The following is a 22,400-nucleotide window of genomic DNA, read 5'->3' as shown; positions in this document are numbered from 1 at the left end:
AGCAATATTGGCCTCCTTCAACGCCTTGCTACACCCAATCCATGGGTCACAAGCATTTTCAGCAATTGACGAGTGCTACGCGTATAACCGAGCTGGGTCATCGTGTCGTCGGTGTCAGATTTGCAACAGTCTGGTACCATTGGCCAGACTGGTCTGAAGCAAAGCTGACAAGGAACCGAGGCACCCATCCCTTCCCCCCAGGTGCCACAATAGGGGTTCTGTCGATCGGCTCCCCGGCCAATTGGGTACGCAAGCTGAAGCTCCGTTGGGTCCAAAAGTGCCCCGAAGCCCCGGCTTTGCGGGCAGTGTCAGCTAGCCTTTTTTTACACGCGGCGGGGGGTAAAGAGGTACCTGTGCATCCACCGCAGGGAACGCGTGCCGCCGCCTGTCTGAAGCTTAGCCCTTCCAGGTTCCAATCCCTCCAAAAGGCGGTTTTGCGTCACAAAAATAACCCCCAAACTAAAGGTCCCCGGTCTTGTCTGGACACATGGGACGGAAGTTGCGACCACGAGACTTCATCTCCAATTTCCCACAACCTCCAAGCTTTTCCCGTTTGCTCGAATCAACACACCGAAGTGTCGAAACCCACAACCCGGCACAGCTCTTGAGAGCTTTTCCTTCTCTACACACACATTGACGAGATGTTTTAGAAACTCTCAAACCTGAAACTCTCTCTCTCCCTTTCCGCCTCTTCGGCTTCTTCTACACGTACACGTGCGCAAAGTTCCTCGAGGAGCTTTGCATCCACGAGCCAGCCCGCCATGGCTGCCATCCTCAAGTTCTTGAGGAGCATCTACGACCTCGATAACCTCGACACCCGCTTCACGAGCTCCTCTTCCGTTCCCTACAAGACCATCGTCGAGGCCCGAACCGATCCCGCGCAGAGCAAGGAGCCGCCCAACAAGGTCCAAAGCCGCTCCCAACCGTCGAAATGGGGGACGCCGGAATACCTCCTCTACATCTTTCTGCTTTCGTTCATCGTGCCATACATGTTTTGGATCGCGTATGATGTATCAAGGCGTACGTCTGGCCCTCTTCCTCTGAAGATGAACCTTCCGCTGATGCTCAATGCTTCCGTCCTCTAGCTTCCGACCCTCGATACCACAACTACGAACGCTTCCTCCGTGACGGCTGGATACCGGGTCGCAAGATCGTAAGCTCCACACAATGCGCAAACCTACCCAATCTGTAAACTCCAGCTCACGCCCGACTTCTCTTTCTAGGACGTATCCGATTCACAATACCACACGTTCCGCGAGAACCTCCCGTTCATGGCCCTCCTCCTGGCCTTCCACCCCCTCCTCCGCAAGCTCTGGAACACAGTCTTTCCGATCCCCTCGGACCTGCACAAAAAGTCTGTCTCCGAACATGGCGACGCCCGCCTCGAGCAGCGCGCCTCCTTCGACTACCGCTTCGCCCTCGTCTTCCTCGTCGCCCTGCACGGCTTCTCCGCCCTCAAGGTGCTCGCGATCCTCCACATCAACTACCAGCTGGCGACCCGGCTCCCGCGCCGCTACGTCCCTGCCGCGACGTGGACGTTCAACATCTGCATGCTTTTTGCGAACGAGCTCTGCGAGGGGTACCGCTTCGCCGCCATTGCGCGACACATCACCCCGCCGCCCGCGACGAAGAACTTGCTCGATGAAGACCCCTTTCTCGTGAGGTGGGGTACATGGATGGACCGTCATGGCGGCCTCATGAGCCGCTGGGAGATTCTCTTCAACATCACCGTCCTACGGCTCATCAGCTTCAACTTGGACTACTACTTCAGCCTCGATCAACGCAACGGAAGTCCCCTAGAGGTAAGATCAAAGCTCTGTGATACCAACCCCCTCGACATCACTGACGTCCCCAAGAAGAAGCAACTCGACCCCTCCAACCTCTCCGAACGAGACCGCCTCGCCATCTCCGCCGCGCCCAAGGACTACTCCTTCCGCAACTACGTCGCCTACGCAATCTACGCGCCCCTCTACCTCGTCGGCCCCATCATGTGCTACAACGACTTCATCTCCCAGCTCCGCCACCGCCCGGCCTCGATCGAGACCCCGCGCACGATCCGCTACGCCGTCCGCTTCCTCCTCGGCCTCCTCGCCATGGAAGTTGTCCTGCACTACGACTACGTCTGCGCAATCTCCCACGCCGGGCCCGACTGGTCCACCTACACGCCCGCCCAGCTCTCCCTCCTCTCCTTCTTCAACCTCCACATCATCTGGCTCAAGCTCCTCCTGCCCTGGCGCCTCTTCCGCCTCTGGGCCCTCATCGACGGCGTCGACGCCCCCGAGAACATGCTCCGCTGCGTCTCCAACAACTGGTCCCCGAAATCCTTTTGGAAGGCCTGGCACCGCTCCTACAACCGCTGGCTCATCCGGTACATCTACATCCCCCTCGGCGGCGCAAACTTCCGCTCCTGGGCCACCACCGTCCGCTCCATCGCCACGTACCTGCTGGTCTTTACGTTCGTCGCCCTCTGGCACGATATCCGTCTGCGCCTGCTCATCTGGGGCTGGCTCATTGTGCTCTTCCTGCTCCCCGAGGTCCTCGCGCAGCTCCTGTTCCCCGCGCGCAAGTGGGAGGGCAGACCGGATACGTACCGGCGGATCTGCGCCGTGGGAGCTGTTGCGAATGTGCTCATGATGATGATTGCCAACCTTGTCGGTTTCGCTGTCGGACTCGACGGCTTGCAGAGCATTCTCTCTGGAATTCTGCACGACTGGTCAGGTAAGTTCATCTTCCCTTCTTACCCCTGAAAGTGCATGCACTAATCCTGATCTCTCTAGGTGCGCTGTTCTTTATGAGTGCGTTTGCCTCTTTGTACATGGGTGTCCAGGTCATGTTTGAAATCAGAGAGGCCGAGATGCGAAGAGGCATTTCACTAAAGTGTTGACGGTTGTTCACCGTCATTTGTCACCCAAAACGTTTGTAGCAAAATTACCTGTTTGAATAGCGATTGTTAGATGTTTGGTATTATGATACTAGACAGTTATTATGCTGTACTATTACTTTGATGCAACTCGCTCCCTCTTCCCCTTTTGCGCCTCTCAACGTTGTGATGCTACTCATGGCAAGGAGGGGACAAAAATTAGTTGAGGTCCCTCCGGGGTATAATAACAATGCAGTGCCTGCTCCCAAATCCGTGTCCAGACTCCTTCTCCTTGTCTCTCCCTCTTTATACATATACATATACATATAAGTCACCACGTTTGCGTGTTCTGTCGATTGAAATGGGCGTGCGCTTAGGCTCCTTTTACCCTCCTCCTTTTCGCTCCCTCTTTCTGACTTTATATCCGGTCTCAGTGCTTGGAGGTGATGGTGCCCAGCTCCGTGTCGTAGTTGCGGAAGCGCTGCTGGGCAAACTTGCCGTCCATGCCCAGCTTCTTCTCCGTGATCCACTCCCTCAACCAGATGAGGCCCTTTGCAATGAGATAAAAGACGATACCGGCCACCGCGATGCCGATAATGTACGCCGCCACCTTGCCGCTGCCGTTCTTGTCGATGTTGAGGAAGTCGTAGGTGTAGAAGCCCTGTGTGTAGTAGGTGACGTAGGCGAGCGCGAGGTACAGGGCGAGGACGATGATGAGCCAGAGCATGTGCACCCACTCGAGCTGGGCGGCGCTGGTGCGCGGGATGACGATCTCAAAGAGGGCAAAAGCCGAGTTGAGGCCGTGCTGGGAGATGTTGCTAAAGGCCTCGAATTGCTCGGTGTACCAGGGGGCCGAGTAGATGATGGCCCAGTAGACGATGGTCACGATGAAGGGGTAGGTGACGATGGTGCTATAGTAGAAGGCGTGCAGGGCCTGGAGGGGTCGCGGGAAGCGGTCGAGCAGCGGTGTCCCAGAGTGCGCGTACGTGAAGGTGTGGATGGCCGAGATGAGGAAGTAAAACGCGAGTCCCCAGTAGGTCAGAACAGTCTACGGAGGGGGGTCCCTCAAGTCAGTCTTGCGCCCTGTTCACCATGTTGGCACACAATGATATTCGAGGTTTACTTACGAAGTAGGAAAAGCTCTGGCCGACGACCTTGCACCCGCCATCTTCGGCGTGAGTACAGGTCCAACCGATGACGAAGAAGCGGACGACAAAGATGTACAGACTCTGCGAGAAAAAGACGTGTTAGTTCCCACAAGCAATTCACTGTTTGGTGGTGGTTAAAGGGGCATTTGCGCGCTGAGAGGATGGTGACGACATTGCTAGACACCACAATGCACGAAGAGTCCTCAAGCGTGACAGAGAAGAGTAGGGGAAGCCAAGACTCACAATTAGCGCTCGACACGCGGCCAACAGATAGGGAGAAAGCAGCCATGAGGTCTCGAAGCGGTGAGAAGGATCCCAAAGATCCCTCCCGAAGCGGAATGCAGCGAACATCGTGATCTGCCGGGGGGTGGTTGATGCCGGCTAGGATTGAGGGGGGGAAAGGGGGAGTGGTGAAGCCCTTTACCCTCTCAATTTTCCTTCACGATGATGAAGTTTTGGAGTTGAGCTAGAAGGACGGGGCAATTGCTCGAGGACCCAAGAGGATTTTGAACGTGGGCCTTGGCTTTCGGCGCGGGTCGTTGGTTCGCAGGGATGGTCTCCGCTCGGCGCTGGCTGAGAAATCGCAATTACTTTCTGCTGCTGGGGGAACCTGGACCTTGGTGGCAGGGCGCGCCGAGTCTCACGGGATGTCGCGTGCCGGATGTTGATGCGGGAGACCGTACGATTATTGATACAGAGTAATGATCGTTGATGATGTTCGCGACTGTGAACAGTTGAGTGCTATCTACTGTATCTTCTGTTATTGTTGTTGTTGTTGTTATTTCTCTTCCTGTCGATGCCAGCTTGCGACCCCATTGAAGAATGAACTGATTCGACAACCATGGACTGTGCAGCAGTCGTAAGCAACGTCGCGAGGCCCAATGTGTAAGCTGGGCCGCGGAATGCGACCATAAAGGTCTACCAAGGCTATACACAGGTACCGACGGCTCCACGATAGGTATGGCCGATGCCGACACCTCTTTTTTTGGTTCTTCTATCCGCTTTTGTGGCCGAGGAACCTGGTCACCAAAGAGGGTCTCGACCGTTGCTGCAGTTAGCCGGAGATGATGTGGGGGGTTCATGTACGATGTCAACGGGAGCATAAGGGGGGAAACCGTGGGTTTTCTTGAATTTCTCGAGTTCGGCCGAGAGCGTCAGAAAAGAAGATCCCGCCCGCGACATGTCCATCTCTTCTCACAAGCGTCTCCCTCCCCAAACTTGGGGTTCGACTGTAGCGAGTAAGACGGTCAGCCGAGAATAGCTGAACCGGATTTGCTGAGCAGACAGGTAAAGAATGCCACCGTGTGTTTTGGGCTATGTTGTGTGGCTGACGCCAAGTTAGCTGATCCAATATGATGGTGCTCGACTGAGAAGTGGCTCCTCGTCGTCAGCCATAATTGATGATAGCAGGAGCCTTCGATAGTGAGGATATATCCGAACGGGCGCAAACTCCTCCTCCCGCTGAATCAGTGAGAAGGTATCCTCGAACAATCAGCTGAGAGAGCCCATAGCCATTGTGGCTCGGCTGGCGCGACTGCTTTTGGTTTCTGGCCACCACGTATCCGTAGTCCATCACGCCGTTGCTGTATTGCCGTTCCCCTGGCACAGGTGCATGCTGCGGGGTGAGGCTCCTGCAGAGAAGAAGTAGATGATTCTCAACTTTGGTAAGCAGATTGTAGATCGATCTCCAGATGAACCGACCGTCGATCGACAGGTGTCCCAGACTTCCAGGCCGAAGGTGGCACAAGGGGCACCGCACGAACGGCGGTATGACGGGATCGAAACCAGGACATGCCTTGCAGCCGCGCTTGTCGTGCAAGATGCGCTGAATCGTGGATGCCCGTCATTTCCGCGCTTGCGTTGCGAAGGAGAAGCGCGATACAAATACGGCCGCCACTTTCCGACCCTTGACGGAGCCACTGCGAAGCCAATATTTGTCCACGGTGAAATTTCACCGCGAGGGGTCGAAATGTAGAGGAGATCGATGGCCCAATCCCACAGGAGCCACAATGGCTATCGTGACGTGAGCGACCCCTTGGCGACGGTAATACGGGAAGAAACTTGTCAAAGTCCCACATGAGCCCCCCGGAAGGTTGTGGCTCATCACATCGTCATGCCCGTCATCTATCGAACTCTCCGTCGTCTGCCCTGTAGACCCTCAAGATGGCCACACGGTCGTATTCCCATTGCTAAGGTAGAGGTGGGTTGGCAATGTCCGCCAAAACCAATACTTCGCCAAACCGACTTGAACCGTTACCAATTGCAGTTGTATGAGCCACCGAGCGAGATGTGGTAATCTGGTTCGTCCCGTATCATTGGGTCAGGAGAAATCGTCAGCGGACCGTTTTGGGCTTTTATTGGAGTTGAGGAGGTCACAACGGGCCGCATGGCATCGGCCGTTGGGTTGTGTCTGTAAAATAACCGGCCCAAGACGCGCTGGAGTAGGATCGATAGTCAACATTAACATTGAGCGTCGCGCTTCTTTGGACCGAGGCTTTCGGCCTAGTAAACCCCCATGAACTGCCCAGCAAGCTCCGTCGTCATTCCATCAAAAGCGCGGTGGTTGCTCGCACAGACTAGCTCTATAGTCAGCGTCAGGGGCTTTTGGACCGAACCCGATGAGGCTCCTCGGTTCATCTCGTCTTTTCTTGGCTCTCGTCTCTTCTCGCCTTCCCCTGTTCCAGCCATGTCAAGGGTGTCGCAACTAATCTTGAACGGCGGTCAACAACTGGGGAAATTCAAGTTAAGGACCCAAATGAACGCTGCAAATCAGGTCAAATATTCCACTCGATCGATAAAGATGTTACCGGGAAGAGTCAAGGGCTATAAGCGGGCTCCATGGTCGGGAGACGAGGCCGATCGATCGGCTCAGTGAGCCTATGTCCACAGATGGAAATGAGGCCGGAGAGGCGAGCCGTTAACACAAACTCGTCTCGAGCAAAAGCCACGAGATGGTGGGTGTCAATTGTCGACACGGTCGGCGGTTTGAGACTCAGGTCTAGCTTCTGCCGCTTCAAACATCGAAGGCCGTGCGATCAAAGACCAACTAGGACATGATGCCCGCGACAGGCGTTAGAGGAATAAAGAGTGTGAGAGCAGAGTGTACCATAAGTATCTGGGGCATCGGCATTGCACACCCCGTTTTGCGAATCGTGCCCCCATTGACGGACATAACTAGACACCGAATTTGGAATGCTTCTCGGGTGTAGACCTGTGATATATCATGAGATGCGAATTAAGTGATTTGTGTCATTTACGCCGCGAATATAGTCAATCTCAACCTCCACACAACGGCACATCTCATGCCGATGTGAGCGGGCGCTCCTGGCGTCTATACCACAGTAGACTGTACTTGTCGAGCTGTGTTTGGTATTTGCCCGGCGGGTATGGCCTGGGCTGGGCCAAAAACAGGCGAAGCAAATAATCGCATCGCCAGGACTTCTTCAGGCCTTGTCGTCGTTGACAAAAGACCCAAGAGGCACCTTTGGATGGCAAGGTTGCAGTACGAAGTGCCATAACCATTGAATGTGGGCCCTCAATGGCGCGTCAAATGGAACATGGAACGGCACTTGGGCAAAGTGGGAGGGCGGCCTTCGCAGGCTGTGCCTTCAAAGTGTACGGGTACCCCTCTCCTATGGATCAATTTCATCGTGTGAATGCGAGTTATTAATTGGCGGGCCGGAGGATGACATCTGGAATGGGCTGGATTACGGGTGACGACGACCAACTTCCCCAAAGCATCCGTATTCGGCCATGAAAGGAAGTTGTGTCAGCGGTTGAACAATACTGTGGTAAGACGACGTCCCAGACTGGCTGTCAAGAGCAGGGGGTTGGATCCCAATCGAGACTCGGTCCTGCATCGTGGAAATAGTCTCGTAGCCCTAGGACAAGGCACCTTGTCTCCCGTTGGTTGTTGGCAGAAAGGTGTGAGTTGGATTTGATTGATAGTTTGGAAAAGCATCGTGTACTGTAGGTACTAAGTAGTGCGAGGTGCCAGTCAGCGCAGGCCGCAGGCCGCAGACAGCAGAAGTTTGGCTGGTACTTTCTGCCGTGTTTGGTGGCTGACGAAACATCTGCCCGTTTGCCTTGGCGTGCATATACTAGCCGCAATGACTGCGTCGGTGGATGGCGGCTGATTTGTTTCTTTCGGTGGGTTGAAAGCTGGGACGGCCCATCTTGTCAGCAGCCTGGAGGGGATGATTTGACTCTGATGCTGCAGAAGCAAGCAGAAGATGCTTTCGACGGGCATGTTATCGGCATCGGCTGCAGCATTAGCATCAGTGTGTCGAGTGCGTCCCGGTCCTAGACCACACGTCAAGGTAGGGGGCGGAAAGGGAAGTGGGTGAAGACATGTGCTCGGTAGGAGGGCACCTATTAACACAATCAACGCGTAGGTGGACACCATCGAATAATGTCTAAGCGACGGAGTCAGTCACAGCTCCCGTAGTCTGGCAACCCAGTCAGTAAGTCCAGTGGTGCCAAGCAAGATGGACCTGCTCTCTGCACAAGGAAGAAGAGCAGATAGACTGCGCTTCCCTTTTCATCATCGAGGGCCACACCTAGGGTTTTCAGTATCATGCAGATGCGCATCACCATCCGTACAGAGTATCCGTAGTTAAACTGGAGTTTGGAGGGCCAGAGGTCGAGAGCCGGAGACCGCTTTTCGCCGGACGAGAGGGGTGGCAGTTGGAAGTATTGGAGGATTGAGGGGTGGAGAGAGAAAGGTTAGGTGCTGCATAGGTTGAAGACAGGGTCCGGGGTGATTGGGGGCTGTTCTGTCCCCTGAGCCCGTGCGGGCAGCGCAAAGACGATTTCGAATTCAAGCAGCGAGCTCTGGGGGAGAAAGTGGTGCTGATTCTGGGCCTGGATCCAGGGCGAGGTCTTGGTGAGTACTTTGTACTGATCATGGTGCATTTGAGATGGTGAGGTGGTGAGGATGGTGAAATCTTCCATGGCGAGGTTTGGGCTGATGTGTGTTCCGTAAGGTAGGCACGTAGTAAGTAAGGTAAGAAGGTAAGGTACGGAGTACTAGGGAGTCCACGGGTTCGTACTCCGTAGGGGACCCTGCAAGTGAGTCCCTGTCTTGGGAGGAGCGTCGGGTGGTTCTGGGCCCTTTCCCTTTTGCAGCTCGCCATGTTCTTCCCCGTTTTGCTCAGGGGTTCGAGGAAAGAAGCAGCGCTAAGGCAGAAAAGAGCAAGGGCGGCAGGGATCCATGGGAAACGATTCAACTCACAAGGGGGGAGGAAGGAGGGACGGGCGGGTGGTGCTGGGTCCTTCCTTTCTTCCTTCTGCTGGGGCCAACATGAGGCGTCCCTTTTTTTCCTTCTTTTTTTCTCTCTTAATGACCTGGAGCAATGTGATGGCTGCGGAGAGGAGGGGGGGGCGCAAAGCAATAGAGCGATTCAATTGAATGCCTGGAATGACTAAGTAATACAATGAATCTCGGAAGAGGCGATGAAGAATCGAACGAGGGCCTCCAGCTAGGTACTCGAAGACCTTTTCGGGGAGTGCCTAAGCACCTAAGGTAAATAGGTAATGGAAGAGATTTCATCAAAGGAGAAGGAAGCAAAAGTGGCATTCCATAAGAACCAAAGGCGAGTGTCACAACTGCAAGGGCGAAGAAGCACCGCCGCTTGTAGACACGAGACTCGAACGAGAGAGGTAAAGGGAGAGAGTGTGTACGAATATACATGTGAGAGTACTTTACCTTGGGACAAGGAACATACTTGGATCGAAGTATCTTCTCTTGGAGCTCTGCCCCCATGGTTCAGGTACTCCGTAATGGTCCCATGGCAGCGGCGGTCGCAGGTGTCAGTTGAGCCTGCCCGATTCCACGTCCTTGTCAATGTCAAGTGACTGTCACTGGGTGTCAAGGTCAATGTGTCAGTGCTGTTCAACCAACAGCAGCAGTATCTGCTTTCTTTTCTCACTCAATCTGGAGCCCTGCCAGAAACAACACGTATGTACATACTGCGGTAGACAGACGCACTCGCACTCGCCCCAAGCTGCATTTTGTTTCTGGGCGAGGTACATAGCCTTACGGTCGGGATTCCGAAGTATTTTTTCCTACCTTACTCCGTACTGTATGGTACGAATACCTCACAGGCATCCCCGCGGAGCATGTATCTGGAATACAATCTCGACTAGGGAGGTACAGCCAGGAGGCTACCTTACTTGGAGATACTTGCTTTACCTAAGATGATAGACCTCGGGCTCAACCCTTTCCCTCAGTACCCAAAAAGGCACTGGCACCATTTTGCATCTGCACCTCACGCTCCGCGCCGCGTACCTTACCTTGTTTGCACCACTCACTCACTTATGGCCATGGATCGCAAAGTAGCAGCAGATGTACCTCAGGTACGAAGTAAGAGGTGTCTACTGTGTGTAAAGTGGTGGTGAAAAAAAGGAGCAGGGCGACCACCACCCACCTTGCCCGCCTGCTTGGTCTTGCCTTTCCTTGCGTTAGCGTAGTCGCCGGCATTCGAGCCACTCATCCCTCCACCTTCGTTCAATCAATTCAATTTAGTGGAGGGTGGGTGGATGGATGTACGTCTGTCCAGGTCCGGGTCCAGGTCCAGGTTCGCGTCCAGGGCACCCCCATCTCATCCCATCCCATCCCACACCATCCCATCTCATGGTCCATCGCCGCGCAAGTCACTCCCTCTCTCACACATACACACACACATACACACACCACACACCACGCTCTCTCACTCGCGAACTGCATTTCCGGGCTTTCTTTACCATCCCAGCGAGAGGCGCCTTACGTACCTTGCTACCAACAGAGCTTCTTTGCCCTTTTCCCTCCTCTCGACTTGTCGCTCCATCTTGTCACTCTTTTCCAAGGCCACGAGGTAGAATTGAGATCCAACTCTCTATCTGTCTGTACCACTCACTACCTACCTACCTTGCTCCGTACACTTTGGCCCGCCTCAACTGTCCAGTCCCTCCTCTTCAGACTTCAAACTCAACCCTCGCCTCGTCCATCTCCGCCCTGGAATGCTATCCTCTGCCCCTCTCGCCATTCTTGTACGGATACACGACTGAGCGTACGACGGGAGCCTTGACTCTTGAGCCTTCTTCCCGGTCCCGATTCCGCCGTCATCGCTTGGCCTTCCCGGTTCTTCTTTTTCGCTTCTCATTGTCCTGAGCCTAACCCTTTTACTCATAATCCTAATATTATCCCACTTCACACTATAATCTATACCTTACCCTGTCTGGCCTTACCTTGCCTCCGACATCCCTCCTTGCTCGCCCGCTTGCCCTTTTTCACCATTGCGACAACCCCGGATCTATTCTTGCTCGCTCCTCTCTTTCTCAACCCCCCTCTCTCACCTTCCAGGGGCTGTCCTGCCTGTCATGTCAATCTGCGACTGCTGAACACGTCCTTTTTCTCCCCTTCGACGCGGCTGCTTGTTGCAACATCTCGACTCTTTGCCAATCTCATCCAACCAGAGCCAGCCATTCGCACACCCAACACTACGTACAACAACCACCACCAACACTTGTGAGACCAGCAGTGACAGTTGTGATCTCCCACACAGCGCCCGTGTCGCACAACGTCGTACGTTATATCTCCGACTCTGCTATTCGACCTTCCGCATCGCACGACTCCGACCGAACCACCAGACCCGTACTGTCGAGCGGCTGTGGCAGTTGTCGCACGCCAACGGTCTCTGCCGCTCGTCTATAGCCTCGCCAGACACAGCTTCTTCTGTACGCCATGGCTACATCAACGGGCTTCCCACGCATGTCCTTCGGGGCCAACAACAACCTCGACTTGAGCTTGGACCTGCCAATCGTTCTCTTCCCCCCGTCAGACGACCTGCCTTCTCCCATTTATGAGAGTGACGATGAGGATGCTCAGCGAACACCGACCACGGCTACCGTGCCCCAGATCCCAGACCGCAGCACACGCCGAACAAATAACGAGTCACCGACACTGGGTAGCCCCAAGGTCCCTCGCCATCCCATCCCCTCAATGCAGGCCGCTTTCGCCGAGTCATTTCTCGAAGTCGCCGATGGCAATCCTACTCAGAAACCGAAACTCAAAACTGCTGATGCAAAGATTCGCCGCGAGGAGCTCATTAGCCAGGAACGCGAAGATGACCTACCCGATATGCTCTGGCGATTTCGCCCCGGCCAGCAGCAGCACGAGCTCCAGAAGCTCATGGCGCAGATATCATTTGGCGTTTACTTGCTACTTCACGGCATGGCCAACAGCGCCGCCCAGGTCGTCAGTATCCTGCAGGGTCACATCGACGAGGTGGACGAGTTTCTCGAGGTGGTCATGGAGGACTTTGAGCAGGCGACCAACGATTTGAAGGAGAGGATCGACTACCTTCGCTTGCCCATGGAGAACCTCGAAGTCTTTGAGAAACTGCTAGAGGACCGCAATTTCCGCCTCGAGATTGTTCAGGGCAACGAAAAGATTGAGCATATCGTAGCTCGCACCAACATCCAGCTTGAACAGTACGACAAAGATGTGCAGCATGGCCTCGCCGCAACAAAGGAGTTTGCTGTTTATCTGGCTCACCAGAATGCAGGCAGTTGGCGTCAAGATCGTCCAGACGTGGTTGACATCTATGCCGCAATGAAGGGCAATACTGAGGGGTGGTATAACGCATTTGTAGAGTTGCAAGCTCAAGGCAAGGAGTTGAATACCTTGGTCGTTAAGCTGGGGAAGATGGTGGCTGAAATGAGCAAGAAGGCCGGCGAAGTGAGTCGAAGAACTTGGGTAAGTCGGGCCAATCGCCCTGTGGTCTACCCAGAACTAACCGCTCTGTAGGCCAGCATTCCGCCGTTCAGCTTACCGCTACAAGGCGCCCGAGTCGATGACGCACCGTCAAATTCACCACCAGTTTCACCTCCCAGAGACCCGAGGCGCTCTACGCTGCGCGCGAATAGTATGAGCGGCTCTGTCTCTACTGGGGGAAGGTCAAGTTCCAATTTGGCCTACTTTGACATCCCAATGCAGATACCATCGCCAGTAGCTTCCCCTGATCAGCGATCGGTCAAAACCCATAGAACATCGCACTCAAACAACACCATGCAATCTTTCCACACCTCTCACTCTCACAACACAATTCATTCACAAACGACCACTAAATCTCATACAACCACACACTCTCACAACACCAACCACTCCCACGAGACGGCTCGCACAAGCCATACTACTCGCACCAACCAGAGCGCGCAGCCTATCGCGCCCAAGCTCACTCTGGAGACTCCCGACGGCCCAATAACTGAGCCAGTCAGCGCTGAGGAGGAGGTGGAGGTGACACTGGACGACGGACCGCTATACATACTCCAACCACGGACCTACACCCCACAGCCACCAGAGGAACGCATGCCTTCACCCGCCCCGACCGAATCATCAAGCAAATACCAGCCCCAGCGCGAGGCGCCTCTCCCAACGAAGAAGACATCGCTTCGCCAGAGAGTTTCTTTGAAGACGACCCCTCCAGAGTCAATCCAAATTCCACCCCCGTCATCAGACCTTCATCACACTGCGCGAGAGTCTCCTCGGGAGCGTCAGGCTCCAGATTCCGCCTACGGTTCTGACTATGACCAGCGGCAGCGTTATCATGCAGCGAACGAGCTCTCTCCACCTGTACAGCAGCCGCCGGTGCTACCGTCTCCGAGGTCGGAACACCAATATTACCGCCCGGTGCAAGCGAGTCCACACTCTCCACTACAGCAAAGGCCGCTCACTGCTGGTGCGCAGCCCAGATCTCCTTATGGTCACCAGTCTGGGTACTATCCCACTCATCAGAGGAACGCACCATCCCGTCTAGGAGGCGCAAGCATGTTGAGCAACGTCACGACCATGACATACGACTCGCAGATGACAGCGAGCGGAGAAAAGCGACTGAAGAAGAAACGCAGCGCTTTTGGCTGGCTGAAGAAGGCATTCTCGCTTGACGAAGAGGAACAACGAGCATACGAAGCACGAAGGCAGCAGCAAACGCCCAATATGTATTACGACGGCAGAAGCCCCAAGTTCTTAGACGGCAAAAGGGTGGCGCCGCCACGGACGGCAGACAGCGTCTATCGCCAAGGAGGCAGCGTCTATCGACAACAATAAGTCGGCCGTGTCACAGCAGGTTGTCATGGGCCGTGACCCCCACATGTGGCTCGTCGTCTGTAAAACTGGGAATCATGCCGAGTATGGACCACTCTTCGAATTCGCCATTTTGCGACTTGCGCCCGGTATTGGACAGAAGAAGTGCGATATTGATACCCCTCGGGCGATCATTTCTTGATATTACATCACTGTAATCATGCCACTCAACAAAAACCGTTGAACATGCTTCGCGATGTACATTTTGGCTTACGGGGTTTCCGCGAGCACATAACCATCTACTCGTTATTTTATGTTATTTGGAACAGATACTCGCAAGCTTGCGAAGGAAGAAAATCAGCATTAGTGCCCTGCCAGGCGTCAAGGCGTTTTAGTCATTAATGTAGCGACTTGCCGTTTTTTTGGTGCATTTACAAGCCAATCTTATACATATACACCCGATGGAGGGCAGTAATATATGATTCTACGAGGATCCAAGACGAAATAGCGGGCCAAACCTCAACCCAACTCTAAATGAAAGCATCACCCCGCAATGTAGTGAACATATGTGATGCCTACGATTGCTGCGGTCTACGCCCTTGCGTACGCCCTACGCTGTAAGGCTAATATCCCTGTACGATTGGCCAAGTGCTTTCTAGGTCGATTTGCCGTGTAGAGAGCTCCGATCAATCCGCAGATCCTAGACTGCTCGTTTTCGTTAACTCTGTACGCCGGTTTTCTGTACAGCCAAGACCAGTCGGTATCCGCTTCATAATTTGTATCGAATAATATAAGAAGCCACCGCGAGGTCCTGTCAGACTTGAGGGGATGCTAACTCTGATTTTTTATATGTCTCTTGAATTACTATTTCACCTTTCCACAATATTCATCACCCTCTTCCCCGCTTTATACCTCTACAAGCAACGGAGAAGAGGAAGAGTTCAGCAGATCTCCCACCCGCCATGACAACCTCAGCGCACAGGACGTGGTTCATCACGGGCTGCACGAGCGGTTTCGGCGAGGCCCTCGTGCGGAAGCTGCTGGCGGAGGGGGATAATGTCATTGCCACGGGGCGTGGCGGGGCGGAGGCCAGGCTTGCGCACCTGCGAGACTCGACGACAGCGGCGCGGTTTCGGATCATGGAGCTTGACGTCGGAGCAGCGTCTGAGGCGGAGGTACGGACCCAGGTGGCTGAGGCGTGGGGGTACTTTGAGGGCGGGGTTGATGTTGTTGTGAATAATGCTGGGTATATCGTATCTGGACTTGTCGAGGAGTTGACGTGAGTTCTCTTTGGGGCCTCCCTTTTCCATGTCCCCTTTTTGTGTCCTCTTTCCCGCGTCCCCCCCCCCCCCCTTTTTCTTCCCCTCCGGAGTATCTACTGACATGGACGAAACAAGGAAAGACAAGAGGAGATGGAAGCGAGCTTCAAGACGAACTTTCACGGTCCGCTGAACATTACGCGCGCGTTTCTGCCGATGATGAGGGAGAGGGGGACGGGGACGCTGGTGTATATCAGTTCGCAGGCGGCGTGGCATGTTGAAGTCGGTGCTGGGGCGTATAGCGCGGGTAAATTCGCGCTCGAGGGTTTGTGTTTTGTGTTTCTTTTTGCCAACTCCATCGCTTCCACCTTGCACACCTTGAACATCAGTCTTGTTTTCTTGAGCTTGGTATCTTTTACGGTCTCCTCTCATCCACCCCCATCCCTGAACAAGAAAGAAGATGAGGAAGAGAAAGGCTGACCCTGCAACTTTGAACCCTCCCAAAGGCGCCGTCGAGACACTCTCCAAAGAACTATCCGTCCTCGCTCCAAACATAAAGGTCATCATCATCGAGCCGGGCTTCTTCCGCACCAAAGTCTTTAACAAGATATTCAATGTTCCAGCCCGTATTCCCGAGTTTGCAGAGTTCAACGCTGCGATCAGGGCGGGCGCCGAGGCGCTTCCGGGGACGGAGCTGGGGGACCCTGAGAAGGCTGTAGCGAGGACCGCGGAGCTGGTTCGGGGCGACGGGATGGCGAAGGACGGGGGCGGAGACGGGGACGGTGGTGGTGGTAGGGAGGTGCCGTTAAGGGTCGCACTGGGGAGCGATGGGTGGGAGAGGATTCGGGCTAAATGTGTGGGTGTTTTGGAGGGGTTGAGGGCTTGGGAGGATGTTGCGAGGAGTACGGATCTGTGAATGTTTCACTAGCAGTCTCCCTTTAGAAAGAGTTTGGAAAACACAAGAAAAGTAAGGAGATGACCAAGATTCAGCCTGCAGGCTTCTATTCCTCTTGTCTATTCAAGCCCCGGGAAAATACAGTTGTCACTCCCCGACGCCGTAGCTCTTTACTCTACTAAAGAAGAAGGGCTTATCGTTCTTCAACGCAAACTCGCCCAGGTCGTCCGTCAGCTTGTTGTAGCTGTAGAAGCCCTTCCACACGAGCTTGGTGTTGCGCGCGCCACCCTTGCCGGCGTTGCGCATCTCTAGATACATCCTGTACGTGTACTTCGCCCCGACCCCCTCCGTCTCGACGGCCACGTCGCCCTCGACCTCCCCGAGCGGCCTGTCCGGGTGATCGAGCGCCGAGGATAGCCGCCACCGCCCGCGAAGGCCGTGCTGCATGACGACGGACGGCAGGTGCGCCGTGCCGCCGCCGCTACTGCGCCGATGGAGCTCAAGCAGGTCCTTTGTCATGTAGTGCACGACGTGGGCGGGTTCGTCGGTGGTGAGCAGGCTGATGGCGGTGCCGTCGCGGAAGAAGCGGAGGTAGCGGTAGTAGGTCACGATGTGGACGGGGCTGTTCCAGGTGATTTGGTTGGCGTTGGCCTGGCCCGGTCGGATGTAGTTCACGGTGCTGATGTAGCACCCGTTGAAGCGGATCCGCGGCCTGTGCCGGAACATTTTCCGCCAGGACGAGTCGTAGAGTTCCGGGAGGAGGGTGAGGGTTGTAGTCTCGCCCTCTTCCCTGCGGCGCCGCGCGAGCTCCTCCATGGTCACGTAGTCAAGGTCGCCGCTGTTGTCTTCCTCTTCCTCCAGCGGTTCCCAAGAGACGCCGCGTTGCCAGTGGTAGTGCATGCCCGCGAAGCCGAATTCCGGGCCGAGAGCGACGCGGCGCCAGATCTGCTGCTCCGTGGCGACGACGTAGGCGAAGCGTTTGCATATGAGGGACAGCCGCACAAAGTCGCCGACGTCGAGGACGGCCACGTCTTTGAAGATGTGGACGAGGATCTCTTCAGGCATGGCGGCAATGGGGCAGGGCGGCGCCGGGTCGCCTTCTACCGGCGGGGGCGCTGCTGCTACGGCGAGACCTGAGAAGCCGGCAATCAGCTCGCTCATTGTCTGCGTCTCTACGGGCTTGTTTGCTGCGCTTGTGGCGGCGGTCGCAGGACCTGATGCTGAGGGCTGTGGCGCTTTCGCGGCACCGGCGGGGAAGTGCTTTTTCCGGTATGCCAGGTCGACTCTATTATCCATCTGCAGTGAAAGCTTCAGTATGATGACGGTGGAAGAGGTGTATTAGCAAAGCACTGGCTGCTCACCCTGAATGCTTTCCGGTACAATTTGAGACTGTCCCCTAAGCTACCGATTGCCTCCTTTTCGACAGCTTCTTCAAAGTGATCCAGAGCGGATACCAGTTCTCTGGCCTTATTGGGATCAGACTGACCATCCAGTGTCGGACCGGACGCGGGCGGTGCTGGTTCATCGAAAACGAGAGATTGTGCGTATTCCTCATCCTCTTCTATTTGAGACCTCTTGGCAACTATGCTTTTGGGAATCTCTGTAGGTACCGAATGCTTGGATGACGAGGATGACTCCTTTTTCGAGTGAGGCGCCCGGGCTTCTGGGACTACCTTTTTGTGCTTCAGCTCAGTCTGCCATTGTTGCCGGAAAGACTCCAGCTCAGAATCGAGCTGTGGAGGTTGGTCTGCCATGACTGATAGCTATGATGCTCAAAAGTTACGAGCCGATGAAGCTGGGGAAGTGCTATGACGGTGACATTGATTATTTCTTTAAAAATCGAGCTGGGTGATGGCGTTGTTTGGCGGGTTTGAAATTCTGTATATCTTCAAGAACCGAAGCTGCGACATGAGATGTAGTTAAAGTCGACCACTCATCATCGACAATGATGCTGTAAGCAGGCACGGAAAGCACGCCGAACTGGAGTCAGACGGCGTGTGAGGTGCCACATGAGGTCCACCGTGCCTGGTGCTTATCGGTGACATTTTGTGGCGCACCGATGTATCCACCAGAGTTCCAACCAATTGGGTCAGAGGGTCGGTCCGTGACATCACCTTAAACGGTTTGGGCTCGGCTCGGCCAGCAAGGTGCCCCGGCGCCACCCATTTCATTATCTCCGGCAAATTTTTGGGGGAAGAAATGGAAGGGACCAGAGTCGGAGCGCGCACCCGATTTCGCAGTCATGACGAGGCGACTCTCCCGGTCTAGCGAACGGGGTAAGGCTAATTAATTCTCACCTTGCCTCTTCTTCCCACATCGTGAAAGCTGGTACCTTTTCCTCACCCCCTCATCCGTCAAACCGCCCGTCATTTTCCACTTTGGCCAACCTCTTACCGCACCACATTTCTGCCGAACGGATGACCGCAGCATCTCTCCCAAGCTCCGACTTCCCCGACGATGCAAGCTGGTCCGCAATGACTACCATCCACCAGGCCACCCGAGGCCAGGACCACGACAGATTTGATCCCGATGACTCTTTCCCAATGGCGCGAATAGCTCAGCCCCCGACCAACGGCAGCGGAGGAAGCGACGATGATATTACAGCGCCGCAAAAGATGATCTCGGCCATGTCGGGTAGTCTCTTGACATCGCTTCTCGGTAAGTTAGCTAAAGCGCGAAACTGGATTTGAGCTTCCATACGCTGACACGCATCTGCAGTGACGCCCCTCGACGTTGTCCGAATCCGATGGCAGTCGCAAAATGTCACCCCGCCGACGGTAGACTTTTCACGGCTGGCTATGACCACCGACACCCTCAAGACTTACAACACATCGAACCTCGGAGTCACAGCATGCTGCCGTGAGGTATTCTTCATGAACAACAACTCCGAACTATGTCTCGCGATGCCGAGAGCGGCAGAAGGCGCGGGAGCTTCTGCTGCTGCTGCATGCTCTGTCGAGGAGGTTGAGCGCAAGACAATCAGCTCTACCATGGACGGTCTGAAGAAGATTGCGCGAAATGAAGGATTCACCAGCCTATGGAGGGGTTTGTCTCCCACATTGCTAATGACGATCCCGGGCAACATCATCTACTTTACTGGCTACGACTGGATGAGATACAATAGAAAGAGCCCAATCGCGCAAAGGCTCAACGACGATACCGCTCCGTTGGTTGCCGGTTCCGCAGCTCGCGTTCTGGCCGCAGCTGCCGTCAGCCCGATCGAGCTCTTCCGTACAAGAATGCAAGCCTCGACAGGCAACTCTACGACCGGCCATCTCGCAAACACGTTCCGCGACATCAAGGATATGGTCCACAGCAGCGGATATACTTCGCTATGGAGGGGCCTGACCTTGACACTGTGGAGGGATGTGCCCTTCTCAGGTCTGTACTGGTGGGGATACGAGACGATCCGGGGTAGATTGACAGATTTCCGAGAGACCCGCCGCGGCCGGACTTTGGATACTAGAGGATCACGAACTCAGTCGCGGCGCAGGTCTCAGAGCCACGAAAACCACACGGAAACCATGACGGACAGCTTCATTGCTGGTGCCGTCTCGGGCGGGTTCGCATCGATAGTCACCATGCCGTTCGACGTGGGCAAGACAAGGACGCAAGTGTATCGCGAAGCGCCCCGTCAAGCGGGCGAAGCCAACGCGGCCAAGGCCGCTGCGGCTGAACAGGGCTCCATGGTGCGTTTGCTCTGGCATATCTTCACGACGGAGGGCATCGGCGGTCTGTGGAAAGGATGGATCCCCAGAACTCTCAAGGTGGCTCCGGCGTGCGCCATCATGATCAGCAGTTACGAAGTCGGAAAGCGGGTATTCAGGGGCGTCAACGAGAAGTCTAGGAGGGACGCAGACTAATATTGGAGCATCATCACTACTCATTCCATTCCTAGCATTATTGGGCGTTCAGCGGGCTGCTATCTATTGACGACGGGAAGGAAAAGAACCCAGGCCTGGAGTTTGCATGCCGAGCGGCATACGTCGCGGTTGGTTTAGACATTGGGGAAAGCAAAAAATCGTGTAATTCTAGTTGAAGTGTAATGATACCTCGTCCACAAAGTGGTTTTACTTCATGTCATACTTCAGTCATGGCTGATCCCAGCCTTGTGTGGAAGGTATGCATTGCCCAATAATGGACCAGTATTAACCCTGAGGTGAGATAAGGTAAGGTAAGGTACTTAAGGTACCTAAGCCAGACAGATATCTTGATGAAGTCACCACTTCGTACCAAATAGCCGACGGGAGCTCTCAGGGGCGATTGGAACCGCTAAGCAGCCGGGGCCGCTCCAGGGCTGCAGCTCCCAGGCAGCTCCCCGCCCCCTACCAGCCACTAAAAGGCTTCAGGACGCGCCAGAACAGCGGGTCAATCAACTCGCGTTAATGACTTTTTCCAGTTGGTAGCGCGTCACCACGCGACGTTCCGCAAACTGAGTGTTCGAGCTTTAAGGCCAATGGAGGGCTAAGGGAAATCTCATTCTTGACTACACTCCATACTCCGTCTCTCTTCTTCCCCCACTCCAAACCTCTTTCTTAGCCCATTGTATTACATCTTTTTAACGTGAACAAGACCGACCCAAATCTGAATTCTGTACCAGCTCAATGACGAATTGAGAATTCTTGTCAGGTCCAACTCTCCATTACAATTAGTCCTCTACGCCTCTCCAGGTTAGCAACCTACGCCGTCCTACGTCCGCGGCCAGGTCAACGGCCTGCCAACGTCATCGTCTCCCTCTCGTATAGCCTTCCCTCTCCACACGTCAACATGTCCACACTCAAGCGTAAGGCCGGCACGCTGTCCGCCTCCGACAGCAAGAAGCCCAAGCAAGATGGGAGCATCATGTCCTTCTTTGGGGCCCCGAAGCCGGCGGCCGGCAACAAGGGGGCCGGTGCTGCGGCCGCTCCCGAGGCGCCTGCGGTCAAGTTTGACAAGGCCAAGTGGGTTGCCGGACTGACGGCCGAGCAGAAGGAGCTGCTGCAGCTCGAAATCAGCTCGCTGCACGAGAGCTGGCTCGCCCTTCTCAAGGACGAGGTCACCAGCAAGGAGTTTCTGGACCTCAAGCGCTTCCTCAACAGGGAGTCGGATGCCGGGAAGAAGTGGTTCCCCCCAAAGGAGGACGTGTACTCTTGGTATGTCCCAACTCTGATCCAAGCATCGTGAACCCTCAGCAAAAGTCATCCTTTTCTAACCGTAAGCTTCTACCAGGTCCCGTCACACCCCTTTCAACACAGTCAAGGTCGTTATCCTCGGCCAAGACCCCTACCACAACGTAAACCAGGCCCACGGCCTCGCCTTCTCCGTCCGCCCGCCCACTCCGGCCCCGCCATCACTCAAGAACATGTACATCGCCCTGAAGAAGGACTACCCTTCCTTCTCCCCGCCCCCCAACAAGGGCGGCCTCCTGACCCCTTGGGCCGACCGCGGCGTCCTCCTCCTCAACACGTGCCTGACGGTGCGGGCCCACGAGGCGAACTCCCACGCCAACCGCGGCTGGGAGCGCTTCACGCAAAAGGTCATCGACCTCGTCGCCGCCAAGCGCTCGCGCGGCGTCGTCTTCATGGCGTGGGGCACGCCCGCGGGCAAGCGTGTCGTCAAGGTCGACGCCAAGAAGCATCTTGTCCTCAAGAGCGTGCACCCGAGCCCGCTCAGCGCGTCGAGGGGGTTTTTCGACTGCGGGCACTTTAAAAAGGCAAACGAGTGGCTCGTTACCCGGTACGGCGCTGGCGCCGAGATTGATTGGGACCTGAGCGGGACGACGAAGAAGGTCGAGGCCAAGGTTGTTGCCCCGCCGGAGACCAAAGTCACCAAGACGATCGACGTTGACGAGGACGAAGAGGCCGAGATGGCCATGGCTGCGGCTGCGGCTGAGGCTGAGAAGGAGAATGAGAAGGCCAAGGATTCGCCCAAGGATGATACCGAAGAAGAGGAGTAATGTTAAGAAATTACGATGAAAAAGAAACGGCACGGGGATGACGGGCTACGTTACGGGCAAGGCGGGCGTTTGGTAAATTCGCGGTTTGGGATGAAAACAAGAAAAGCGCCGCTTGCCTTTCGAGCCTATCTTCTAGGAAAAGGGTTTGAACGATTTGACGACACTTTGTACACCAGGGCACTAGATGATACAGCCTGATACAGGTACATGAAAGACCCACACTTTAGATACGAACATGCT

At 55.1% G+C, this 22,400-nt stretch overlaps 8 protein-coding genes across 8 annotated transcripts; 5 read left to right on the top strand and 3 right to left on the bottom strand.

Moving 5' to 3' along the window:
* Positions 1–761: 761 nt before the first annotated feature.
* On the top strand, positions 762–2,884 carry CCOS01_06744 (MBOAT family protein; the record flags this gene model as incomplete). Its single annotated transcript, XM_060454912.1, has 4 exons — positions 762–1,020; positions 1,086–1,153; positions 1,224–2,718; positions 2,778–2,884. The coding sequence occupies 4 exons, from the start codon at positions 762–764 to the stop codon at positions 2,882–2,884; spliced, it is 1,929 nt and encodes a 642-aa protein (XP_060314612.1).
* A 406-nt stretch (positions 2,885–3,290) lies between these two features.
* Positions 3,291–4,359, bottom strand: CCOS01_06743 (uncharacterized protein; the record flags this gene model as incomplete). Its single annotated transcript, XM_060454911.1, has 3 exons — positions 3,291–3,908; positions 3,988–4,089; positions 4,252–4,359. The coding sequence occupies 3 exons, from the start codon at positions 4,357–4,359 to the stop codon at positions 3,291–3,293; spliced, it is 828 nt and encodes a 275-aa protein (XP_060314611.1).
* A 4,374-nt stretch (positions 4,360–8,733) lies between these two features.
* Positions 8,734–8,961, bottom strand: CCOS01_06742 (uncharacterized protein; the record flags this gene model as incomplete). Its single annotated transcript, XM_060454910.1, has 1 exon — positions 8,734–8,961. The coding sequence occupies one exon, from the start codon at positions 8,959–8,961 to the stop codon at positions 8,734–8,736; it is 228 nt and encodes a 75-aa protein (XP_060314610.1).
* A 2,770-nt stretch (positions 8,962–11,731) lies between these two features.
* On the top strand, positions 11,732–14,095 carry CCOS01_06741 (uncharacterized protein; the record flags this gene model as incomplete). The annotated part of the gene is made up of 2 exons (XM_060454909.1): positions 11,732–12,745; positions 12,797–14,095. 2 exons carry the CDS (start codon positions 11,732–11,734, stop codon positions 14,093–14,095), a joined length of 2,313 nt encoding a protein of 770 aa, XP_060314609.1.
* Positions 14,096–15,033: 938 nt separating this feature from the next.
* On the top strand, positions 15,034–16,246 carry CCOS01_06740 (uncharacterized protein; the record flags this gene model as incomplete). The annotated part of the gene is made up of 3 exons (XM_060454908.1): positions 15,034–15,350; positions 15,474–15,655; positions 15,837–16,246. The coding sequence occupies 3 exons, from the start codon at positions 15,034–15,036 to the stop codon at positions 16,244–16,246; spliced, it is 909 nt and encodes a 302-aa protein (XP_060314608.1).
* Positions 16,247–16,372: 126 nt separating this feature from the next.
* Positions 16,373–17,979, bottom strand: CCOS01_06739 (F-box domain-containing protein; the record flags this gene model as incomplete). Its single annotated transcript, XM_060454907.1, has 2 exons — positions 16,373–17,521; positions 17,587–17,979. 2 exons carry the CDS (start codon positions 17,977–17,979, stop codon positions 16,373–16,375), a joined length of 1,542 nt encoding a protein of 513 aa, XP_060314607.1.
* A 663-nt stretch (positions 17,980–18,642) lies between these two features.
* CCOS01_06738 (uncharacterized protein) lies at positions 18,643–20,088 on the top strand (the record flags this gene model as incomplete). Its single annotated transcript, XM_060454906.1, has 2 exons — positions 18,643–18,883; positions 18,944–20,088. 2 exons carry the CDS (start codon positions 18,643–18,645, stop codon positions 20,086–20,088), a joined length of 1,386 nt encoding a protein of 461 aa, XP_060314606.1.
* A 904-nt stretch (positions 20,089–20,992) lies between these two features.
* On the top strand, positions 20,993–22,160 carry CCOS01_06737 (uracil-DNA glycosylase; the record flags this gene model as incomplete). Its single annotated transcript, XM_060454905.1, has 2 exons — positions 20,993–21,357; positions 21,434–22,160. 2 exons carry the CDS (start codon positions 20,993–20,995, stop codon positions 22,158–22,160), a joined length of 1,092 nt encoding a protein of 363 aa, XP_060314605.1.
* Between the last annotated feature and the right edge of the window lie 240 nt (positions 22,161–22,400).

The sequence above is a fragment of the Colletotrichum costaricense genome (genome assembly GCF_030867565.1).
Source record: "Colletotrichum costaricense strain IMI 309622 chromosome Unknown Scaffold_6.1, whole genome shotgun sequence".
NCBI classification, from domain to species: Eukaryota; Fungi; Ascomycota; class Sordariomycetes; order Glomerellales; family Glomerellaceae; genus Colletotrichum; species Colletotrichum costaricense.
Note: the sequence above shows the minus strand (reverse complement) of the source record. Positions and strands in the feature narration are given on the sequence as shown.